General features: G+C 35.0%; 3 protein-coding genes across 4 annotated transcripts in view; 1 reads left to right on the forward strand and 2 right to left on the reverse strand.

Annotated features, from left to right (window-relative positions):
* Window positions 1-643: 643 nt before the first annotated feature.
* slc35c1 (solute carrier family 35 member C1) lies at window positions 644-6,454 on the reverse strand. Of its 2 annotated transcripts, XM_056462462.1 has the most exons (3): window positions 6,367-6,454; window positions 5,419-5,924; window positions 644-2,331 (listed from the first exon to the last, which is right to left on the reverse strand). In XM_056462462.1, exons 2-3 carry the CDS (start codon window positions 5,891-5,893, stop codon window positions 1,760-1,762), a joined length of 1,047 nt encoding a protein of 348 aa, XP_056318437.1. In that variant the 5' UTR covers window positions 5,894-5,924; window positions 6,367-6,454; the 3' UTR covers window positions 644-1,759. The 2 variants fall into 2 exon arrangements, with proteins under 2 accessions (XP_056318437.1, XP_056318436.1); XM_056462461.1 differs by lacking the exon at window positions 6,367-6,454 and having other exon boundaries at window positions 5,419-6,038.
* A 949-nt stretch (window positions 6,455-7,403) lies between these two features.
* On the forward strand, window positions 7,404-18,304 carry tollip (toll interacting protein). The gene is made up of 6 exons (XM_056462464.1): window positions 7,404-7,569; window positions 10,451-10,600; window positions 14,195-14,377; window positions 16,115-16,267; window positions 16,590-16,680; window positions 17,737-18,304. The coding sequence occupies exons 1-6, from the start codon at window positions 7,537-7,539 to the stop codon at window positions 17,955-17,957; spliced, it is 831 nt and encodes a 276-aa protein (XP_056318439.1). The 5' UTR covers window positions 7,404-7,536; the 3' UTR covers window positions 17,958-18,304.
* Window positions 18,305-19,855: 1,551 nt separating this feature from the next.
* The window catches only part of LOC130231473 (mucin-2), a 46,398-nt gene continuing 41,757 nt past the window's right edge, over window positions 19,856-24,496 (reverse strand). The window contains exons 35-39 of the mRNA XM_056460806.1: window positions 23,521-23,616; window positions 23,281-23,406; window positions 23,155-23,194; window positions 21,929-22,049; window positions 19,856-20,186 (exon numbers count right to left, since the gene is read on the reverse strand). Of these exons, the coding sequence (XP_056316781.1) occupies window positions 19,985-20,186; window positions 21,929-22,049; window positions 23,155-23,194; window positions 23,281-23,406; window positions 23,521-23,616 (585 nt within the window). The 3' untranslated portion in view covers window positions 19,856-19,984. The remainder of the gene's footprint in view (window positions 20,187-21,928; window positions 22,050-23,154; window positions 23,195-23,280; window positions 23,407-23,520; window positions 23,617-24,496) is intronic.

The raw sequence follows: 24,496 nt of genomic DNA on the forward strand, positions 1-24,496 counted from the left end.
TTTAATTAGTAAAAACAATTAGGGTTCCATTCAAGACGACGCTAAACTCAAACACTACATAGATGAGTGTACAAGTGCATAGTGTACGCAACTACTGTTCAGATGTTGTAAATCAGTCATTTGTCAGGTTTTTATCCTCAAACTGCTCCTGTGTGTAGTACCAGTTTCTTCCACATCTCCTCTAAATCCTTCTGTTGTGTTTTGATGTGATTTCTGACTGTTGTTGCTGTGAAATAACTCAAATCATTCAGCGTAGTGATACACGGCTGATGCGCTCAAAACCTGCTGGAACTACTTTAGCTGTGTGTTTATCTGAATTTAATAGCACACCTTAGAATGCTCATCAGCCAATCAGAATTAAGCATTCATCAACCCCAGAGTACAATGGGTAAAAACTAGGTATTAGCTACTATGAACTGTTTGGCCATAATGACTAGTGTTACATTTGGAGGACAAAGGGGAAAGCTTACAAGCCTAGGAACACCATCCCAACTGTGAAGTAAGGGGGCGGCAGCATCATGTTGTGGGGCTGTTTTGCTGCAGGAGGGACTGGTCCACTTCACAGCACAGCATCATGAAGAAAGAACGTTATGTAGAAATACTGAAGCAAAATCTCAAGTGGTCAGCCAGGAAATCAGGCCACTAATAGGTCTTCCAAACAGACCATGACCCTGAGCATACTGCCAAATTAGTTCAAATGTGCGTTAAGGACAGCAGAGTGAATGTTTTGGAGTGGCCATCACAAAGCCCTGATCTCAATCCTATAGAAAATGTGTGGGCAGAGTTGAAAAAGCTTGAGCGAGCAAGACAGCCTATGAATCTGACTCAGTTACACCAATTCTGTCAGGAGGAACGGGCCAAAATTCCTGCAAACTATTGTGAGAAGCTTGTGGAAGGAGACCCAAAACATTTGACCAAAGTTATACAGTTTAAAAGCAAAGCTAAAAAAAAATACCAAGGAAATGTGTGTAAACTTTTGACTGTCTAGAAATTAATAAAAAATTATCTCGTTATTCTGGCATTTAGCAAATGTAAATCATTTAGGTAATCCTAACGGACCTAAAATAATAAATGTTTATTATGATTTACCATCAGACATGTTTTAAATGGTTATTTTCCTTTTTTAAGAGTGTATGTAAACTTCTGGTTTCAACTGTATCTATAATTAAGTACACTGTGTGCATGTACTGTAAAATAAAGTGCAACCATAGTAATTAAACTAAATTATGCATAAAACCTATATTTAACCCCAAAACCAAACTATATGCCGCTACAGTAAACACGTTATTAATATTATTCCCTGCCTAATTGTGTAAATAAACTGTCACAAGGACACCATAAAATAAAGTGTAACCAATATTTTGGTTTTAAAATAATTTTAAAGTAACTTCATCAGAAACAGCAACAAATCTGTTGTTGTAAACATGGTGCTAGGATGACCGTCATTAAACATTTTTAATAATTAATTATCATATCCATCACAAAGAAACTGTTTACACACTGATGATTCACTGGATTTATTTTTTTTTAAGGTACATGGTTGCAAACTACTTGAATGGGCTGAATTTAAATAAAGAAATCAAGCTGAACATTACTACATTTCATTTGTTTAAATTCAGCCTATATTAATTGTTTGCAATCCCTTACCTCCAATGAACCATTTATTTTAGTGCACTAACTATTAAAATGCCCGTATCATATACAAACGTACATATAAACACATGTGCAAAACAGAGAAGTCTCAACAACAATGTATTTCTCACACTCCGAGGTCTTCTTTATTCTTCTGAGGGTCCGAGCTATGCGTTTCTGTAGGCACTGGAGCTTTCTTCATTTCCATTCCTTTGACCCAGGTATAAGCGAAGGATCCACCGAGCACCATTAAATTGCTCGTCCACCAAAGCGTGCTCTTTTCGGACGCCCAGTAAACGACGGCCAGCACAGTCTGTGCGCATGATTTGGCCGTTCCAGATACATTGTGTGTTAATGGACTGGTGAACTTGATCTGAAGTCCTGTGACGTAACCAATGGCGAAGCCGAAAATCCCACCCAAAGTCATCATACCCCAAAAATGTAAATCTGTCAGCCGGCTAAACTCGAATAAACTTTTCACCTCTCCCAGAATGACAACGAGGGGAATAAACAGCACAATGGCGTTGAGGTTGTTGTAGTAGGAGAGCTTCCAAATATTTCCGTCCACCACCGGCAATACTTTCTTAGTGAAGATGGCATTAAGAGACACACAAAGGCTGGCAATTACACCGAAAACGACACCTGCCCAAGAAAGGGAACCTGCCACGGCTTCTTGGTCCACACCCAACCAGAACCCACCTGAAGGAGGACAACAAAAGACAAACCTTTAGGACATCTCTTTTGTTACAGACTGCATTGTGTTGGTGAAAGGAACAGTCACGCAGTGGTTATTGTATGATGACTATCAAGGCTGAACGATATATTTGAGCATCGATATCACAATGTGTTATGTAATAATGTAATGTATTTTTTATTTATTGCCATGTCAGCAACCAAGGCTATTTTCAATATTAAATAAATTATGAACAGCAAACAAATGAATACACAAGTTAAATAAGATGTTTAGTGTTAAAACAAAGCATGGAACGCTGGGTGAAACACGGTTAAAGAGGCACAGGTGTACGGTTGCTTCACGGATTCTTCCTTCACGGGTTTTAGCTCCTGGTTTGAGGGAAAAATAAGGTAATTTAGATTTTTTTTAAGAATAATATTTGATTGTTAATGTTGGCTTCGTGTTTTATCTTTCAGGATTCATTTGCGTCTGTTTATTTCCTCTCTAGTTCTTACGGTGATTCATGACGAAGTAATGTGTACTAATTCTATGCAGTGTGACCAATAAATGAATCGTGAATCATCAGTGAAAGACTTTATCTTTTAACCAGGACGCTACAATAAGAATTCTGAAATATTATCTGGTGTCACTTTGCTAAAAATGTCCTTAAGAGAGTTCATTTCATAAAAAAAAAAGTCTTCTAGAATCATTAAAAGCAGGACAGTCCAGTAAAATGTGTTTTACAGTAAGGGGAGTTTTGCAGCATAAACATTGAGTGGGGTCTTCATCTTTAAGTAAAAAGGCGTGAGTTAATCTTGTATACCCAATACGACATCTGGTAAAAAATAATTGATCAAATCTAGTCTTAAAATTCTGTTTGAGATTTCAGGTTGGATTTCATGTAATTTATTATTTTCCAACACATCCCACTCCTCTTGCCACTTATATAAAATGTAAATGTTGATAAAAGGTCTCATCTCTGATGGAGGAATTTGGCATTTGTTCACAACTTGCTTCAAAGCTAAATCACAATGTGCGATGTGTAGTCACGTCGCAGGATTATTATTTATTAAAGAATAAAAGATGAAAATATTACAAAATATTGTTGTTGTTTGTTTAAAAGTATTTATACAACGTTGACCATGTTATTTTACATTTAATTGTTCGATTTCTGTACTTGAATACTGTTAGACTCCCACAGAAAACCCTAAAGCACTGTTCATTTATTTATTTTAGCTCGTAATTTATTGATTAATTTAATGCAGATGCACTGCAGAGAAAAAGACTAGGTCATCAGTCGATCTAAGTGAATGAAATCATTCCAAATAGAGCTATTTAAGTCATATGGTGAAATTATATTCATAATAATTATAAATCATAAAATTTATATTCAACATAATATATATCTTGGCAAAACAAAATATCGCAATGTTAGATTTTTCCAATATCATGCAGCCCTAGACTGTATCAAAAATATATTTAAATCATTTTCCAGGTAAAGGAAAAGCTCTTTAGAGAATGATAATCAACAAATTTTGTTACTTGATGGACTTGTTTTTTATAAAAGCAATCATTCACTTAGAAAAAGTGGCTTGAAGGGATAGTTCACCCAAAAATGAACATTTATTCACTGTTTACTCTCCCTCAAGCTGTTTCAAGAGTTCCTTTATTTTGTTGAACACTATAGAAGATATCTTGAAGAAAGCTGAAAACCTGTAACCACTGACTGCGTTACTGTATTCTTATTATATTTTTGGGGAATGCAGTAATGTAACAAATCATATTTTAAATTTGTGTAATTTTAATACAGTTACTAAAGTCAATGTAATTGCTTTACAAATATAGCTTTTAGTAGAAAAAATGCTTCTTTTAAATCATGTTTTCTGCTGCAAAGTGAGCATGCGCTTTTAAATTGCTGGAAAACGTCAGCTGAAATGGCTGCTGATGAGAGTGTTTGCTTCTTCAAGTGGAAATACAGACATTACTTTGATTTCATTGAGCTTGAATACAAAAATATTACTGTGAAATGCAGTCTGTGTCCAGTCTCGAAGAATTTTCGACTGCTTTTATCTCGACCAGCAGCTTGTTCAAGCACTTGAATAGAAAGCATTCTACGACAATACGCGTCAAAAAGGAGGACACCGGTGCCCAAAAACACGGCGGTCGTCTTTTACACGTGCACAAGTTCGTTGTTTTCAATGGAGACGTCCGGCTTTCGCACACATATTCGGAGCACATATTTTCCAGGCGCACCCGCAAGTCCACGACAAGAACTGACCGATCAGGTTCATGTTTTGTATGGACTATATACACATTTCAGTAGACTAATTACCTCAGAAGAACACAGAACAACCAAACACTGCAGTGTTTTTCATACTATGAATGTCAATGGTTACAGGTTTACAGTTTTCTTCATGTCTTCTTTTGTGTTTAAAAAAGACAAACTGGTTTAGAACAAACGAATGATAAGAGAATTTTAAGTTTAATGTTTCTTTCAGTGGATATTAAATTACTGAAAGAGCTGCAGTTTATTTTGTATTTTTATAGGTGTGTTTTATATATTTTAAAAGTAACTTCAAAGTAATTTGTTTACTTTTTACATGAAGTAATTAGTAATGTAATCAGATTACAATTTTCCAGTATTAGTCAGTACTTTGTAATCTATTACTTTTTAAAAATTAACTTACCCAACACTGTTTACAGGTTCAAAATATCTTATTTCGTGTCCAACAAAAGAAAGAAAAACAAACTGGTTTGAAACAAGAGAAGGGTGAGTAAACACCAGTTTTGGTGTGAACGATCCCTTTAATCATCCAAACACACAGCTAATATGAAGGCAGGTTTCTGGCTTAAAGGGTCATTCATTAAATCTGTAATGACTACTATATCATAGCCAGTAGCTATGTTAGACAACACTAAATTAAGGTGATGTAGTAACACATTCCATGCATTTACTACAGTAATTACAATGAATTACCCACATTCTAACCATTTTTATTTCACCCAACCATATAGTATGTATATGAAATTGCTTAATATTACTTCTATAATATCGCAAAGCTAGATTTTTCCAATATCGTGACTCAATTGAAAAGAGAAACTGCTATACTCACCCAGAATGACTCCACAACAGAGCACCGCGTAGAAGGACGTCGTTTGCTTGAGAACCACGTAAGACAAAATAACGTTGAACACAGTGGAAAGCGAGCGTCCAACAGTGTAAAAGGCGACTCCCACATATTTCAGACACAAGTTATTAAACGTGATCATGCCTATGAACACGACCGTCAGCGGGAGTATCTCTCTGGACACCCGCATATCAAACTTTAATGAGGGGAAATCCACGGATCCAGGACACAAGTTGGAGAGAAAACTCATGAGTAAACACAGTCCGACACTCACAACACACTGGAAGAAAGTGATGAAGACCGGCGCGTCGAGCTCCTTGCTGTCTAACAGGTAATTATTCAGGAAAACCATGGAGATTGAGATGAACCAGTAGAGAGTCACGACCAGGGCGATTTTGGTGGCTTTCATAAAAAATGGCTCTTCTTTGTCCCCGGGACGAGTGGAGTCTGTGAAGGCCATTTTTAATATTCGGGATCGTTTGAGCTGGGACCTGTTCATGTTGCAGGAATGAAAGAAGCGGAATATTGTTAGTAAACATTGGTTATTTCATAATAACAACAACAACAACAACAACACAAGAGCTGCAGAACAGTGTGTGTGAACTGGCCATAGTGGGGAAACACGATAGTAAACACGTCAGGACTGCTTGACAACTTCCCGGTTGGATTTCTTAAAGGGGTATACGCACCAGAAATAAAATATAAAAACCGCAATTTTATACACTTTGAATATCAATTAAGCATCATTATAATGATTATAGCTTCGATTTTTAATTAATGAGTCGAATAGAAATCAATGAAATACAGTCAAAGCGTTTCCTGGTGGTAATATCTTATATTTATCTTACGTTGATAACTACAGCTAACTTCGAATATGATGTGTGTTGCTTAAAAATTAGACACTTTCGTTCAAATGCGATGCTCAAGTCTTACCTTAGTGGAAAGCAGACATTTGCTTCTAACCATTTGCATTGCACATTGCATCAGGAAGTGTTTTTAATACTGAACTCCTCCTTTTCCCCGAGACAAACTACGTAGTATTACAGGTTTTGTAAAAACAATAGAGTAAAACAGGTAGTACTAGTCAGTGCAGACCTGCGTCACATCTACTTTCACATATATTTTAATTTTTTTATTGATAAAAAATCTGTCAAAATAAATATATTTGAGTTAATAACAAAAATCACACATCAGAGGTCAGATAAATATAATTATATGCATTAATTTGGAATCTCTTTGCATTTTATGAGGCTGTAATGTAAAGTTAAATCTATTTACTTTACAGACTTGACATGATTGTTTTATTTAAATGTGAATATTATTTGATTTACCTCCAGATTTTATTATAATATCACAATTTTTTCATTATTTTTTCCTTTTACTTAATAATATAATTTATTTATTAATATAAAGTTGTAAACCTATGGGACATTGTCGATTGAAACGGTTGCTTAAAATGACTAATTTATAATATGGGGCTGCCATGAGTATCTTAAATATTATGAACAATATTACAGCTATATTTAACAAACAAAAACAAAACAAAAAGTTTCTTGCCTCAATGTGTTATTAAGAGTTAATAGTGTTTAAATCAAGAATACTGCAGCTATGCATAATAAACAATATCTTAATCTATACATTTTTATTTGTGTATTAATTTGGTTGGAATATATTATAGTAAATATTAACATTAAAACTATTAACATTAATGTTAATATTAACATTATATTAACATTAAAGGTACGTAGCTTAATAATTAATTGTTACATTGGTTTTATGTGTGCATTTTCAAATAGGTGGTATGTTTGTGATATGTTAGTATACGTTATCAGTAGATATAACTTAAATATTTTCTGTTTTATTAGATTTTCACGCTGAAGTCGCTTATATACTTGTTTTAGATTTCATCGAAATAGATACTAGCGTAGGGACTTTTAATTTGAATTGTGGAATAGGGCGGGGGTTGGAGGGGTGGTCATTTCCGGTTTTGAGCTCCGCTGATGCGTATCGATAGATATCAGTGCATCCTGACGTAATTATATTTTACATTTTGCTTAATTTAAAAGACAAGACAGGCGTTGTCCGTCATATCATAACAGCAGAATGGCAACAACAATAAGCACGCAACGAGGACAGGTAAGAGTTTCTGTCTCCTCCAGTAGCAGACATCATGCTAGCATTCTCAGCAAAAGATATATTTCCCAAATGAAAACAAACATTGGAAGTTGCGCAGTACAGAATTATCACCCTGTCAGTGTGTATATAAAGATAATACACGAATAAGACAGCTTAATGTGCGTCTAAACATCACAATGTTTGATAAACACCAACGCGAAATACCAAAATATGAATATGTCGGTCAGTTTTGCTGAAGCATTGAGTTCTGTCATGATGTGACCACCCTTTATTAAATATGTATTTGTATATCGGACTTTAATTAACGATTTGTATCCACATAGCATGTAAATAGACAAACAAACCACTTTCTGATCGTTTTTTTGTCCTCCTTTAGTTAAAGTATTCGTTAAGTGTGTTATATTTTGTGTAATGTAATTATATTGTATATATTTATATATTTTAAGCCATTTTGAACGTGTTTATTATTGTGTATCTACAATCGGACTCGTGATTTAGCACGTTATGTTAGTTTGCAAAGGGAAGTTGATGCATGACGTAATGACAGGCACTTCTGGACTGCTTTTGGTGCAATGAATAATCATATTTACTATAATTCTGTCTGTTCTATAATTTCTATAATTCTGTCTGTTGTAAACCCAAAATTACATTTTAGAAGGTGTTGAGTTAACTGATAAATATTCAATGACAAACATTCGTAATATTGTTCAGAATCTAAATAAAATTACTTCTAGAGGCATTTTTTTTTCTGGAACTCTATTATAGTTGATATTAATTGTTGATATTAACTCCGTTTAAAAATTCTATTAACAGTAAAATTAAAGAAATATATTTTAAAATACTACGAACAATTTGCTCAGTAAAATCTTTATCATCAAAGTACAGTTTCTGTAATGCAGATAAGCCTTTGTGATTTATTTCTGGAATGATCTAGCAAAATATATATTTTAAAATGACAAAACTTAGTTATTATTTTACTTTAAATATATATTTTTTATTATAAAAACAAGTCCAACAAAACTCTTGAATGTATTGTTAATCTTTTTTTTATTGGCAAAATTTCACATGCACAAGCAGAAATAATCTCAGAAGTCACTCACAGAAATCATCTCCCACATTAACATTTTTTTGTATCGATTTTGATTTCTTTATTTCTACTGTGAAATTGTTGAAAAGCAAAAAATCTGAGCTATGTATCAGTAATTATAATTATAATTTGATTCCCCTGATAATTCTTAAAATCATTGCATGTAGAAATGCTACACATTATGCTTTGTGGATTTTATTTATTTATTTAATTATTTTTATTTGTTTTATTTTTTACCATTATTATATTAGATTTTGTTATGTTCACCTTTTATATTGTGTTGTTGTTTGTATGTTCCTGATGGTTTGTGCAATAAAAAAACTATTAGTGCAATGCCATAGGTGTGCTGATATACACTACTGTAGTGTAAGACTGCATACTATAGAAATGTACTAAAAAGATATATTAGCAGTGTGTTCAAAACGTAAATTGTACTATGTTGAGATGTGTTTGTTTATAAAAATATGAATTTAAAAAGGAGCATAAAAAACAGGATCCTGTTAAACATTTTTAATAATAATAGTATGTATGTATGTATGTATGTATGTGTGTGTGTATATATATATATATATATATATATATATATATATATATATATATATATATATATATATATATATATAGCAGCATATATAAAATGAACAGATCAATAATAATTTGCATTTAAATTTTAGTGGAGATGGAAATAAAGCAGCATTTTGGAACGTTTGAGTGGTTGTTTATCAAGAACTCTTAAAACTTGTGATACTGATTGAACAGCGTGATGTAATTTTATTTATTGTCTTTGATAACATTGTTCAGAATGAACAATAAGTTATTTATCACAGAGCATATATTTTATATCTTGTTTAATGGATTAAAGCTAAGGCTTCTTTTTTCAGTTAATAATATAGAATTGCTATAAATGCAAAATAGAAGGCGCATTGTATAAATCACTATAAAACCAATAGTGACTTGATTTATTAATAATTACAAAGTTATAACTCATATTCACAGTTTTAGATATAAAATGACATAATATATAAGCAATAGATTCTTGCACAGCATTATTTGTCTTTTCAGATATAAGACATTTATTAGGAGATTATTCTAAGTCAAGTGTTTACTTGACTTATAATGCGATGTAATGTGCATTTATATAGGGCGTTTATTGTGTATGGCCATACACCCAAAGCACTTGTTTCCATTATTTAGTTTTGTTGGATCTCTTTAAGAAAATTCAAATAATTCAATGTATTTTTTAAATCATGAATCACATCACACCAAAGTCTGTCATTTAAAAAAAAATCAAACATGGCTCCATTAGATTATACAAGACACTCAATATTAAAAAAGACATTAATTAAGCATTAATTAAAAATAACAAAACAATAAAATACTCAAGTTAATTTAACAAAAAGAAAAATTTAAAATATTATTATATTATATAAGATAATGTTTATTTGATTTACTTTATAATATAATATAATATAATATAATATAATATAATATAATATAATATAATATAATATGATGTGATGTGATATAATATAAAATAATATGATATGATATGATATAATATAATATAAAATAATATAATATATAATATAATATGATGTGATATAATATAAAATAATATGATATGATATAATATAATATAATATAATATAATATAATATAATATAAAATAAAATAATATTATATATAAAATAAAATAATATAATATAATATAATAATATAAAAAGACTGTTTGTGGTATTATAAATATTGTAATTATTGCACAGAATTGAGAAGCTGCTCTTATTCTCTGTTCAGGTTTACATCGGTGAGTTGCCTCAGGATTTTCTGAGGATCATGCCGACTCAGCAGCAGCAGCAAGTGCAGTTAGATGCGCAGGCGGCCCGACAGCTGCAGTACGGAGGATCTTTAGGCACTGCTGGACGCCTCAGCATCACTGTAGTACAGGTACTGCTTTTACAGCATTACAATTATACACTTAACTCAGATTTTTACACTACTTTTTGGAACTTCCATTGGTTGTAGAGCACGTTTTATATTGCTTAAAAGAACCCAGTCCAAGACAGGGTAGCATTTACTGAATTAAAGCTGATTGTTTTCATTTAACCTGGATAATCAGTTTACAAATCATGCTGGACTGATCTGTTTCCATCTGTTCTCAAGTCAACAACTTGCAGATTGAAATGTTTCAGTGACAGAGAATCTCCAGCTAACAATTCACTGATTCAAATGATTCAGTTAGAGCAAGTCTATAGTTAACGATTCTCTGATTCAAATTATTCAGTGAGAGCAAATCTACAGGTAATGATTCACTGATTCAAATAATTCAGTTAGAGCAAGTCTACAGTTAATGATTCAATGATTCAAATTATTCAGTTAGAGCAAGTCTACAGTTTATGATTCACTGATTCAAATTATTCAGTGAGAGCAAATCTACAGTTAATGATTCACTGATTCAAATTATTCAGTGAGAGCAAATCTACAGTTAATGATTCAATGATTCAAATTATTCAGTGAGAGCAAATCTACAGTTAATGATTCAATGATTCAAATTATTCAGGGAGAGCAAATCTACAGTTTATGATTCACTGATTCAAATGATTCCATTAAAGCAAATTTACAGTTAATGATTCACTGATTCAAATTATTCCGTGAGAGCAAATCTACAGTTAATGATTCAATGATTCTAATTATTCAGTGAGAGCAAATCTACAATTATTGATTCACTGATTCAAATTATTCCATGAGAGCAAATCTACAGTTAATGATTCACTGATTCAAATTATTCAGGGAGAGCAAATCTACAGTTTATGATTCACTGATTCAAATGATTCCATTAAAGCAAATTTACAGTTAATGATTCACTGATTCAAATTATTCCGTGAGAGCAAATCTACAGTTAATGATTCAATGATTCAAATTATTCAGTGAGAGCAAATCTACAATTATTGATTCACTGATTCAAATTATTCCACGAGAGCAAATCTACAGTTAATGATTCACTGATTCAAATTATTCAGGGAGAGCAAATCTACAGTTTATGATTCACTGATTCAAATGATTCCATTAAAGCAAATTTACAGTTAATGATTCACTGATTCAAATTATTCCGTGAGAGCAAATCTACAGTTAATGATTCAATAATTCTAATAATCCGATCAGACCAAGCGTTCTGCGATCTACTCCACTTATATGCACACTCACAGACTTCCCTTCCCTTCCACCATCAATTTAAAGTGTGCTCCACTTCGTCAAGTGAACGAGGGAGGCTTACATGGAAAAACACTCAATCCCTTGATTTTGACAGAGTGAGTGACTTGGGTTCATATGTCCACTCCAGCACCTATATGTCCCAGAAAACAATGTGATGCCACAACAGTGTAGCTTTCAAGGGTTTAGGGCATTGCATTTAAGCCCATTCAGATGCTCCACCAATAGTGGACACTTGTGCAACATAATAAATGACATGCATCCCAGTGAAGGAGACAGGAAAGTTAGCAAGTGAAAGGCATAAATAATTGTACTGCAATGCAGCCTATGCCTGCAGTTAATGATTAACTGATTCAACTGAGGGTTAAGGTGCGTCTAAAGTTTATGAATCACTGATTCAAATGAACTGGTGGACGTGAGTCTAGTTCATAAATAAAACGTTAATAATTCACTGCTTCAGATGATCAAGTCTGAGTGACTTTCCAGTTAACAATTCATTAATTCAGTATTCATGGTCAGAGCCAGTTTATAGTTAACAATTCACTGATTCAAATGATCCAGTCAGAGGGTTGTTGCTAGAAGAGATATACTGTAGCTCTGAGATACAGTTAACAAGATCTAATTATATTAGTTATTAAATTACCCATTAATTGTGTTTTATTAACGTCTACCCTACCCCAACCCTAAACCCAGGCCCGGATTAGGAATTCAGAGGCCTCTAGGGCACATTGTCTTGCAGGCCCCCTACCTGGTCGCACCCCTATTGTTAAATTTAAAAATAAGAATAACATAATATTTTAAAAATAAAACTAATCTATAATGTATTGCCCACATTTTTAAAGTAAATGATATACAGTAAATATATTTCTAGTCTACAGAGATTTAGCAAATTTTTAAAGCATTTAAAGCATACTTGAAGTACTTTAAATACTTTTAAAGCATATTTTAAATACTTAAAATACTAATACAACTAGTGAAAATGAATGGATTTTAATATTCTTGTTCAAGTTCACTGGAGCAATAAAAAAAATTATATTTAAGGATATTTTTTAACTATATCTTCTACTTCTACAAAGTTATAATGCATGTGATTTGGATATAACACCTCTCCAATCCAGTTTTATGAGTCTTCTATAATACACACACTTATTACTGATTCCTACTTGTCTTCCTCGTGATGAAGAGTAGGCAAAATCTGATATATAGTGGGGGGAAAACAAAGAACGTGAAAATCAGATGCTGGATTCAAACCAGATTCATGATCGATCGCGTCAAAACATGTTGTCATGCACTTTACAAGCTACTTTAGTTATGTTGTCTCTGTCAATCAAACAGTGATGGGCGGGAATCATTCAACTAGCTTATTCCAACAAGGTGCGCTATTTGGATTTAGCCTAAATAGACACTCCAAAATCGGCTTTTTTTTTTCTCCCCTCCCAGGGGCCCCAAGTGCGCACGGGCCCCTGGGCCGGTGCCCATAATGCCCATTGGTTAATCCGGCCCTGCCTAAACCCAAATATCACAGTAATGTAAAACAGAAATTATACCAAGTATTATTCATATTATTTATCAAATTGCATATTAAATTTTATTTTATTAATGCCTATCCCTTACAGTAATAATTAAAAAATATTAATTGTTGTTGTACAGTGTCACTAAAATGATGCCATATTGATGTAAGTATCCACAGCTGTGTGCCATTTTGACTTTACCCAGTCAGAGCTAGTCAGCAATCAGTGATTCACTGATTCAAATGAACTAGTGGGAGTGAATCTCCGGTTAATGATTCACTGAGTTCACAACTGATAGTCTGAAAAGTATGTCACTAAGAACAGATGTAGGATTTATTGTGAATGTAAATCACTTTTTAGTCATGACTGTCAGTTGTTTGTGAAATAAATCCGCTGTAAAATGATTGAATGCCAGTGTGTGTGTGTGTGTGTGTGTGTGTGTGTGTGTGTGTGTGTGTGTGTGTGTGCGTGTGTGTGTGTGTGTGTCTGTGTGTGTGTGTGTTTGTGTTTGTGTGTGTGTGCATAATACCTTCTAATGTTAAAGAATGCAAAGTAATGCTTTTCTCTGCTGTCACATTCTAGATATAAAGCTAATACATGTGCATAGGCTTCTTCTTAAATTGCACATCATTAAATAAATGGTTGATATGCTGAATAACCGTTACATGAGCCACATATTTCAGCCTGTTGCACAAAACAGTGGCTTACTATTGCATTTCCACACATAAACGGCTTGTTGCAACTATTTGTGCAATACTGGATTTCTGTTGGGAGATTGTTAGGCATATAAGGCATTATATAAATATTCCTATTTTCACAGGCCAAGCTTGCAAAGAACTATGGTATGACACGGATGGACCCGTACTGCAGGATTCGACTGGGCTACGCTGTCTATGAGACTCCAACCGCTCACAATGGAGCAAAAAACCCTCGCTGGAACAAAGTCATCCAGTGCACCGTCCCACCCGGGGTGGACTCTTTCTATCTGGAGATATTCGATGAGGTCAGACTTAAGTCACAATAATCAATATATGGAGATTTCGCACAACACATGGACATGAGCTCAATCATTTTTGGTGATGCAATATATATCGCCCATACATTCTAGCAATTCTAGCAACATTTTAGCTGATTGCACAACCTCTGTAGCTTTATTGGAGGAGTCAGTGTGGCTAAAAACCACTATAGTATTCACTATAAATTACTATAGTATATTTTCATGTGGGTGTCTGACTGAAAATAGATCTGGTAGACTCTGTTACTCTTTATCTTGCACTTGTGTATTAACATTTATTATTATTTATTTAGGATATGCGTTTCACACTCTGATTTCAATGCCTCATTATTAAAATGACTATAATTCCATGAAATATTCTTAAAAATTAAATATGATGTGCTCTTTAGAAGAGTGGACTTGCATTGCGATGATATTATATTGTCAGTCTGGCATTATATAATGAGTGGCATAAAATGGTCTACGAATAACAATAATAAAGTTTATCGCAATATATTTTGGTGCAATATATCATACAACAAAAAACAGATATCGCGACAGGCCTAGAAACACCTTCATATTACTTACAAAACCCTCTTTTTTTTTCAGGGTACCAGTGTCGTTCTGTCTTACCTTATTTGATCTTTCCTTGTCTTTCGCATCTGGGCTATTAATAACAGAAGGCTCCCATTTCTTTTTGTACACTGAATGCATTCTTGAAATATAGCAGTGTTCATTTCATAAACAATTGAAGACAAATTTATATATTTTTGTGACCAAAACAAGATGACATCTACCATCAATAAATACTAACTGTAACTGTGGCTAATAATTATGATATTTACCAAATTATAGTATTTAATATTTTGTCATAATAAAAACTATGAGAATTTTTTAATGACTCTTGAGAAGACATTAACATAATTAAACTGTGGCTAAATCTGCGTTTATTATTAAGGTCATTTTGAGTCCAAACAAACTAATTTCTGAAACTTTTTTGATTTAAATGAGATCGTTTATAAAAATTGTCTGAAGAAAAACAATCATAAATTCTAATAAAAGCCGAAATATTAAATTTAATGGAATCGTTATACATCATTCATTCATTAATTTCCCTCCGGCTTAGTCCCTTTATTCATCAGGGGTCGGCACAGCGAAACTTATCCAGCATATGTTTTAAACAGCAGATGCCCTTCCAGCTGCAACCCAGTTCTGGGAAAAACCTATTCACACTCATACACCTGTACCGCTTGTGTTTGGGCTGTGGGGGAAACCCGAGCACCCAGGGGAAACCCACACAAACACAGGGAGAACGGTGCTAACCACTGAGCCACCGTGCTGCCCCACAATGCTTAATTGTCCTTATTAAATATTTATTTTGTAATCTGCATTTTTATGGCTCTTTGCTTGGCATATAATGTAAAAGAAAGTATTAGCTGAAGAACAAATAATGTTGATACTAGAAATGTCTCATTTTCTGAAAGTAAATATTAACTTAGAGGAATCGATTTTCTTTGTGGAGTCGATTGGCTGGTTCTTGACTGCTATTTGAAGATCTCATATGAGTGATAGGTTGACCCCGCCCTCACTTTAGCGAACACCAATCAGAGCAGAGATGTTGTTGAAGAAGGAGTAGTAATTTTGATTGGATAAGAAGTATGTGCCCAGATAAACCCTTTATTATAAACATTGCAGTTCTGTTAGTTTAGATTTTATTGATTTAAAATGAAATTGTTCTGTCTACAGAGGGCGTTTTCTATGGATGATCGCATCGCGTGGACACACGTCACAATCCCCGAAAACCTGCGGGAGGGAACTGTAGTGGACGAGTGGTACAGCCTGAGCGGGAGACAGGGGGACGACAAAGAGGGCATGATTAATCTCGTCATGTCCTTTGCAGTAAGTCCTAGCTCATAGTAAACCTCTGTGAAAGGTTAGGAGTATAATGTCACGTTGTTAAAACTACACCTTTTTTAAAATGATAATGACAAAAAACAATGCAATTTTGACTGTGATTGTGTAAAGCTGTCGAATTACTAGTTATAAATGACCAGTTATATGGTCAGGACATGCTTTAGATATGGGGGAAAATGTAAAGAATTTGTTTAAAAACTCTTTAAAAAAGAGAATATATTTATTTATTTTATTTTAATTATTTTTATTTATTTATTTATTTATTTATTTATTTATTTATTTATTTATTTATTGTCATTTTCCAAAGACAATACCTGCAGGAATGATGATGCAGCCGCAGCCTGTGGTTCTGATGCCTACAGTCTATCAGCAGGGAGTTGGATATGTGCCCATAGCAGGTTGGTTTCGCACTACATAAGCATTGTACACTATCCTGATTCCAGCTGTAAGAGCAACCAAATATATTTTAAATAGTTGTTGATCAGTTGGAGCAGTGGCAGAAGGTACATTTCCAAGCCAAGATTCTCAGTATCAGTCAAGTTTGGTGAAGGAAAAATCATGGTTTGGGGTTGCATGCAGTATAGGGGTGTGTGAGAGATCTGCAGAGTGGATGATCAACATCAGCAGCCTGAGGTATCAAGACATTTGTGCTGCCCATTACATTACAAACCACAGGAGAGGGACAATTCTCCAGCGGGATAGCGCTCCTTCTCATACTTCAGCCTCCACATCAAAACTCCTGAAAGCAAAGAAGGTCAAAGTGCTCTACGATTGGCCAGCCCAGTCACCAGACATGAACATTATTGAGCATGTCTGGGGTAAGATGAAGGAGGAGGCATTGAAGATGAACACAAAGACTCTTGATGAACTCTGGGAGTCCTGCAAGAAGGCTTTCTTTGCCATTCCAGATGACTTTATTAATCAGTGATTTGAGTCATTGCAGAGATGTATGGATGCAGTCCTCCAAGCTCATGATGGAGTCAGACACAATATTCATTCTGTTTCTCTGCAGCATGAGCACATATTCTATACTGGACATTATTGAAGGTTCAGTGATGAGACTTTTGTCTAAGCAGAGTCAGACCTTACTGTCCTAATGAAATCAGTCAACATCAAGACATGATCATATTTTATTTTGGTAAAATCAGCGTAATCTAGAGGCCTTTGCCTTTCATATCAGCCACTTCTGATACCAAATGATCAACTAGAAGTCCAGTTATTATTTGCTGTTTCTAAAACTTGGATCGACAACAAGACTTGTGTCAGATAGATAGATAGATAGATAGATAGATAGATAGATAGATAGATAGATAGATAGATAGATAGATAGATAGATAGATAGATAGATAGATAGACAGGAGGGCTAATAATTCTGACTTCAACTGTACATAGTAAAATACATAGTATGCAATATAAATATGACATACTGTGCCTTTAAATTTTTGTGTTGTCAGGTGTCCCTGGAATGTATAATCAGGGTGTGGTGCCCATGGGGATGCCAGCCGCTCCTCCAGTGGCGTCTCAGAGCGCCCCATGCAGCGAAGAAGACTTGAAAGCCCTTCAGGACATGTTCCCCAACCTGGACAAAGAGGTGATCCGTACCGTTTTAGAGGCGCAGCAGGGAAATAAAGATGCTGCCATAAACTCCCTGCTGCAGATGGCGGAGGAGCTTTAACCGCACCGCTGCCACTCCACATAAGACTTTATACCAAAAAAAAAACAACCTGTAAATATGCACACCTAAATCTGGCAACCCTTAAGAGTAGCAAGAAAATCTAACTGTAATTGTCTTTTATTAAATCAGCATTCAGGCCGAATGTTTCCGGATGGTTACGGAGAATGTAGGATGATTTTTGGCTTGTCATATATGTCCTCCGGGGGCAGTAAACCATATCTGTATTGTAGTGATCCCACGTCTTAAAGATGTTTGATATATATTATGCTTTGATCTGTATGAATTTAGTTACATAAATGTACATGGATATAATTTATTTTGAAGATTATTAAAGAGATATCTGAGTATGTCTGAATTAGTGTCATTATTTTGGGGGTTTTTATGTATGTGCACCACTATGATGACACTACTAGCACATGCTAACTGTGAAATGCTAACTATCAAGTCATAGTAATTGTTTTGAGCCAGTAATTTTGAGGATCTCAAAAGATAATAGTAAGATTTCAGTAAATGAGACATTATACATTAAGATCATAACTGGATTTATTAAATCAATCTGCTCATTATTAGGTATTGATTTTGTAGTTTAATTTTAGATTTTAATGACATATTAGTATAATAAAAAAAGATTTTTTGTATTTAATTCTTTCTTAAAGGCTTCAAAAACAAAATTCTCAATAAACTAAACAATTACACTCACCGGCCACTTTATTAGGTACACCTGTCTAACTGCTCGTTAACGCAAATTTCTAGTCGGCCAATCACATGGCAGCAGCTCAGTGCATATAGACATGGTCAAGACGATCTGCTGCAGTTAAAAGCGAGCAAAAGCGAGTGATCATGAATGAAGTCAGTTTGCATTTGTTTATTAAGAGCTACACAAAAGCAGATGTTTTGAAAAATGTTGGAAATGTGTACCAATTGCATTCCAAGTGTATGAATTATATAGTCATTGTCTACATACTATAGCAATTATTCCGACTATTATAATTTTACAGTTTTGATGCTTGAAAACCCATTTTTGACTCCCCCACCCCCCACATACACTTCATATTTAATGGTAATAGAGGAAGTTTAAATGTTAAACTAATTTCGAGAGGAGCATGTACTCATGATTGACCCAGCTGGTCCACATTAGCTAATCATGATCCTCCAATCAAAGGATCCCAAGTAACTATATATATCCTCATTTCCTCTCTACAACTATCTTCGTCTGGAAGAAACCCCCCTCCTCCCCTTCTTCCACCTTTATCAAGAATGGGCGGCACGGTGGCCTAATGACTAGCACGTTTGCCTCACAGCAAGAATACCAATGGCGTTGGGTCTTCACTAGGCCATCTGGTGTTTCTGTTCTGCTCTATATTATTGATAAAATAAGCCTAAATCTTTTTCTAATGTCTTACTCTCAGGAAGTTCACCTTGGCCTCAGCAGCGGGGGAGTTTCAGATCGACCTGAGCTCAGTCTCCCCTCGCCCTGTGAAAGGAGGGAGCCCTGGGCTCGAGGATACCTTGAGCTCAGGGCTCTCTCCCGGGACAGCATGCCAAACAAGCTATGTATAAATCGTGAGCTAAGTGTGAACTCTTGAAATGATTTCATAATTGCTTTTAATGTTTTGATTATGCTCTCAAAAGGACATCTGACGCTGGTTTGTAAAGGGCAGTACCAACCAGACTTTAGATTTAGGGGCTAGTTCACCCCAAAAAGAAGAACTCTGCCATTATTTACTTCCCTTACTTGTTTCAAAACTGCATGCACTTTGTCTTCTGTTTAACACAAAAGAAGATATTTTGAAAAATGTTGGAAATGTGTACTGATTGCCTTCCCGGTGTGTATGCATTATATGGATACTTCCATAAAAATGAAGCATTTGAACCGATCATCAGTTTGCATTCGTTTATTAAGAGCTACTAGACAAGAAACAAAAGAGCTGTCATTCTCACGACACCATAAAGATTATTATCTCAAACATTTCAAAATGTACAGGTTTATACTATAAGATACATTTCTAGAGTACAGGGTTTAAAGTTCACTTCCTCCTCCGGCGTAGTCTCCTGTTAGCGGACTGATCAGGGCAGTCAGATGCCTTGCAGCCACAAGACTCGATGTAAATGTAGGAGAAGTTGATGTTTGACCCATCTGGGCAGTTCAGAGTCACTTCCTTTGTGCTGGTGGTTGTTTCTTGACAGCAAGAGCATGAGTGGACAAGAGCGTTTGCTTCTGCTGAGTATCTGTTTCAACACAATGAAGAGAAAAGTCAGTGTTCATTAGCAGTGTGGTATGACTGGTTTACAGTTCATAGCACAAAAAAGAAACTTGGTTGAAGAATAAATTATTACATTTGAATTATTTTATTATTATATTATTTATATATATATTTTATTTTTAATATAAAGAGGTTTGTTTGATTTGTAAACCTAATAAGTTTAACTAATAACTAATAACTAATGAAAATAAATGTCCCATGAAAGTTTTTTTAGATGTTAATATCAGTATTGTTTGTTTTTAGGATATCTATAAGCTCGTGTGCACCAAAACGGTGACAAAATTCACATTATAAATGTAATATAAAACTAATATAAACATGTAAAGCTTGCAGATTGTTACTCCCGCTTAACAGATATTCAAGTCACCTCATACTTTAGTTTATCAAGTCTTCTGACCAATCAGATGCTCTCTAGTATCTGACATGCCCCGCCCCTTTCTTTTCATTTGATGCTGCTATTTTTATATTGCCCCAAAAGGGGAGGAGCTACACTTTGCCCCTCCCTCTCTTTATGTTTCATTTGAGATTACGTCAAACATCGAATAAAAATGCCCGTTTTAAAGCACTTCAAGGGACCCTTAATAACTAATTTCTATTCTCTTTGCCGTGATGACTGTACATACTAATTTCTGGTTATTTTTAGCTAGTTATTTAAGCTTAAAGTGCAGTTTAAAGGCTTGATTAAGTTGAGCAAGTCACTGAACAACAGTGGTTTGTTCTGTAGCCAATTAAAAAAAAAGTTATTTCCTAAGGGGGCTTATAATATTAACCTTAGCCATTTTTAAATTAGTTAAAAATACCATTTATTTCAGCCAAACTATTAGAACTGAGACTTTCTACAGAAGGACAAATACAATAGGATATGCTGGGAAAAATCTGTCAAACATCACCTGGGGAATATTTGATGAAAATAAATAAAAGTTCACAGGAAGGCTAATAATGTTGTCTTTAAATGTATGTGACCCTGGACCACAAAACCATAAGGCTGAATTTGTGCAATGCATACATCATCTGAAACTGAATAAATAAGCTGTCCATTGATAGATGGTTTGTTAGAACTGGAGAATATCTGGCCGAGATACAACTATTTGAAAATCTGGAATCCAAATATTGTGAAAATAGGGGATAAAGACTGCATAAAGTTGGCCAAACTAAGCTCTAAGCCAGTGTTTCCCAACCCTGTTCCTGAAGGCACACCAACCGTCCACATTTTCAACCTCTCCCTAATCAAACACACCTGAATCAACTTATCATAACATCAGAAGAGACTCCAACACCTGAAATGAATGGGTCAGATAATGGAGACATCCAAAATATGTACTGTTGGTGTGCCTCCAGGAACAGGGTTGGGAAACACTGCTCTAAGCCATGCATATTACTAATAATTAATTGTGCACTTAGATATTTTTAGAAAATGCTTTTAACCCTATTGTCGACCATTACTCAAAACACAAACGCAGCCAATCAGTATGAGGCATGTCTAGTAGCTACAAGCATAACTATATATCAAAAAGGGGCGGGTCAAAAAAGGTGCTTTAAAAAAAACAAACAATTTTTGACAAAAATTGCTTAGTGCGCCTTTTATGATACATTTATAACACATACAGTGTATTGTTGGCTATTCCCACGAATAAACTGGTACAATTTAAGACTGCTTTTGGGCTCCAGGGTCACATATATTTAGAAATAGAGGATTTTGGCACTCACATTGATGAGGTTCCACACAAGCCTGAGCAAGAGGTTATTTCCACAGGTGTGCTGCTTATACAGCCTTTGCTGACCAAGAAGGTGCTGTTTTTCTGGACGTTACATTTGTTTTCCAGTGTACCTATGAGAAATAAAGAGCATTAGGTAAGTGTTACTCAATGTCATGTTTTCAAATAGTATGAATAGTGCTGTTCCCTTTGGTCCTTTATGGCTCTGTTTAGTATTAACGTGCATTTTTGTCAATCTGATCACAAGAATACTGAATAAATGTTTTGAGCTTTTCCACTTGCAATGAAAACACATTAGACTTTGGTTTTAGGTGTACATGTAATTAAATCTTATTTATTTTGTTATAATGCTCTGAAACTTGGTATTTGTAACCATACTTTACTTTCTTTGCACCAAAAGACAGATTATGACCAAAACTGAAGCTGAATAACATAGATTTGGGTAATTTAAAAGTGACGGAAAGCATGACAAAATAGGAGGGAAGGGGTTTAATGAAGTCTCAACACAAGGGTTTTTGCTAAAAAGGCATACAGCTGCAGCCGGTTAATGAGAATACCCATTAATTGTGTTTTATTAATGTCTACCGTAAACCCAGCCCTCACAGTAATGTGAAAATATCTGATGTATCTGCAGCATGGTGGCGCAGTAGGTAGCACAATCGCCTCACAGCAAGAAGGTCACTGGTTCGAGCCTCGGCTAGGTCAGTTGGTGTTTCTGTGTGGAGTTTGCATATTCTGCGTGGGTTTTCTCTGGGTGCTCCGGTTTCTCCAACAAGTAGGTGAATTGGGTAGGCTAAATCGTCCATAGTGTATGTGAGTGAATGAGAGTGCATGGATGTTTCCCAGTGATGGATTGCGGGTGGAAGGGCATCCGCTGTGTAAAACTAATGCTGGATAAGTTGGCGGTTCATTCCTCTGTGGCGACCCCGGATTAATAAAGGGACTAAGCCGAAAAGAAAATGAATGAATGAATGTATCTGCAGCTGTATCCCATCTAGATGTCACCCAACAGAAGTGCCCACAAGAGGCATAATTGGAGCCATGTTTACACCCAGTAGAAATGATAATGAATCTCGACTGATTACTTGTGATCAGATCTTAATACCAAGTGAAAGCAGAACCAAACTGTTTGAGATGCATCTCAAGATTCAAATGGCACATCCATGTATTTTCTAACTCATGCAACTGTAATGCACACTGAATCTATTGTATACTCACAGGTAGGGCAGCAGCCGTCAGCATCTAACGTCTCTGTTCCCTGTTGAAACAGAAAAAGCATTAACCTTTGACTTGATTTAGTCCTAAATATCAATGGCTGAAACCACATAATCTGAATCCACTTACTGGGATGCAATCTGCAGGATTAAAAGCAGGACACACTGTCTTTATTTCGACTGGCATTGAAACCCCATTGTTTCGTTCACACCTGAATGTCAGGCATTTGTCATCTGGCTGCCATGTTTGGTTAACCTGTTAGTGGAGAAATATACAGATTCTCAGTATAGTTAAAAGGGTCAGTTCATGTTATAAAATGCACTTCACGCTTGTCAAAATGCTTGAATAAATGTAATGTAAAGAGCCTACCGGAATGTTAACTGTAATGTTGTCATGCACGACAACACATTCGGTGCTGACACACTCTCCACAGCACTGACCGGGAAGTTTCCGGTACTCGTGAGTCTACAGGAAAAAAAGGAAAATTACATGATATGGCATGGGAATTGATGCATAAAAGGGAAATGGCATTACATCGAGTGCATTTAAAAAGCTGAATTTCATTTAATTTTATTAAAAACAACAGCATTTATAAGCAAACCGAACACAGTCATGTTATTTCTAGAATATCAGGACATTTTAAAACTATTCAGACATTGAGAGTTAGAGAAATTGGTTCTTTTTTTGTCCAAATCATTGATTATTAGAGATTTTAACAGCAGATGGCGCTTTAGGCTAGTTTTTAACAGTAGATGGAGCTCTATGCTAATTTTTAACAGTAGATGGAGCTCTATGCTAATTTTTAACAGTAGATGGAGCTCTATGCTAATTTTTAACAGTAGATGGCGCTCGAGGCTAGTTTTTAACAGTAGATGGAGCTCTAGGCTTGAATTAAACAATAGATGGTGCTCTAGGCTAGTTTTCAACAGTAGATGAAGCTGTAGGCTAGAGTTCAACAGCAGATGGCGCTCTAGGCTAGTTTTTAACAGTAGATAGTGCTCTAGGCTAGTTTAACAGCAGATGGCGCTCTAGGCTAGTTTTTAACAGTAGATAGTGCTCTAGGCTAGTTTAACAGCAGATGGCGCTCTAGGCTAGTTTTTAACAGTAGATAGTGCTCTAGGCTATTTTAACAGCAGATGGCGCTCTGCTGTTACTCTGTGCACATGTACATTCCACTAGCCTATATGCTTTGAATCACTTTAGTCACGTGACCTGGTGTTTTGAAACAGCTTAGTCACTTGACCTGGGTGAGATCATGCTTCGGTACAGTGTTTTGAAACACTTAGTCTCGAAACGTCAGTTGCTCTAGGCTAGTGTTTAGCAGCAGATGGCGCTCTAGGCAAGT

This window comes from Danio aesculapii, chromosome 7 (genome assembly GCF_903798145.1).
Source record: "Danio aesculapii chromosome 7, fDanAes4.1, whole genome shotgun sequence".
In the NCBI taxonomy this organism is placed as follows: domain Eukaryota; kingdom Metazoa; phylum Chordata; class Actinopteri; order Cypriniformes; family Danionidae; genus Danio; species Danio aesculapii.

Bases quoted from the DNA above. Each gene is read 5' to 3' on its own strand.
- tollip (XM_056462464.1), top strand. From the start codon at position 7,537: ATGGCAACAACAATAAGCACGCAACGAGGACAG. The intron at 16,268-16,589 runs GTAAGTCCTAGC...CATTTTCCAAAG, and splicing joins ATCTCGTCATGTCCTTTGCA to ACAATACCTGCAGGAATGAT. The intron at 16,681-17,736 runs GTTGGTTTCGCA...TTGTGTTGTCAG, and splicing joins TGGATATGTGCCCATAGCAG to GTGTCCCTGGAATGTATAAT.
- slc35c1 (XM_056462461.1), bottom strand. From the start codon at position 5,932: ATGAACAGGTCCCAGCTCAAACGATCCCGAATATTAAAAATGGCCTTC. The intron at 2,332-5,418 runs GTGAGTATAGCA...GTCCTCCTTCAG, and splicing joins CTGTTGTGGAGTCATTCTGG to GTGGGTTCTGGTTGGGTGTG.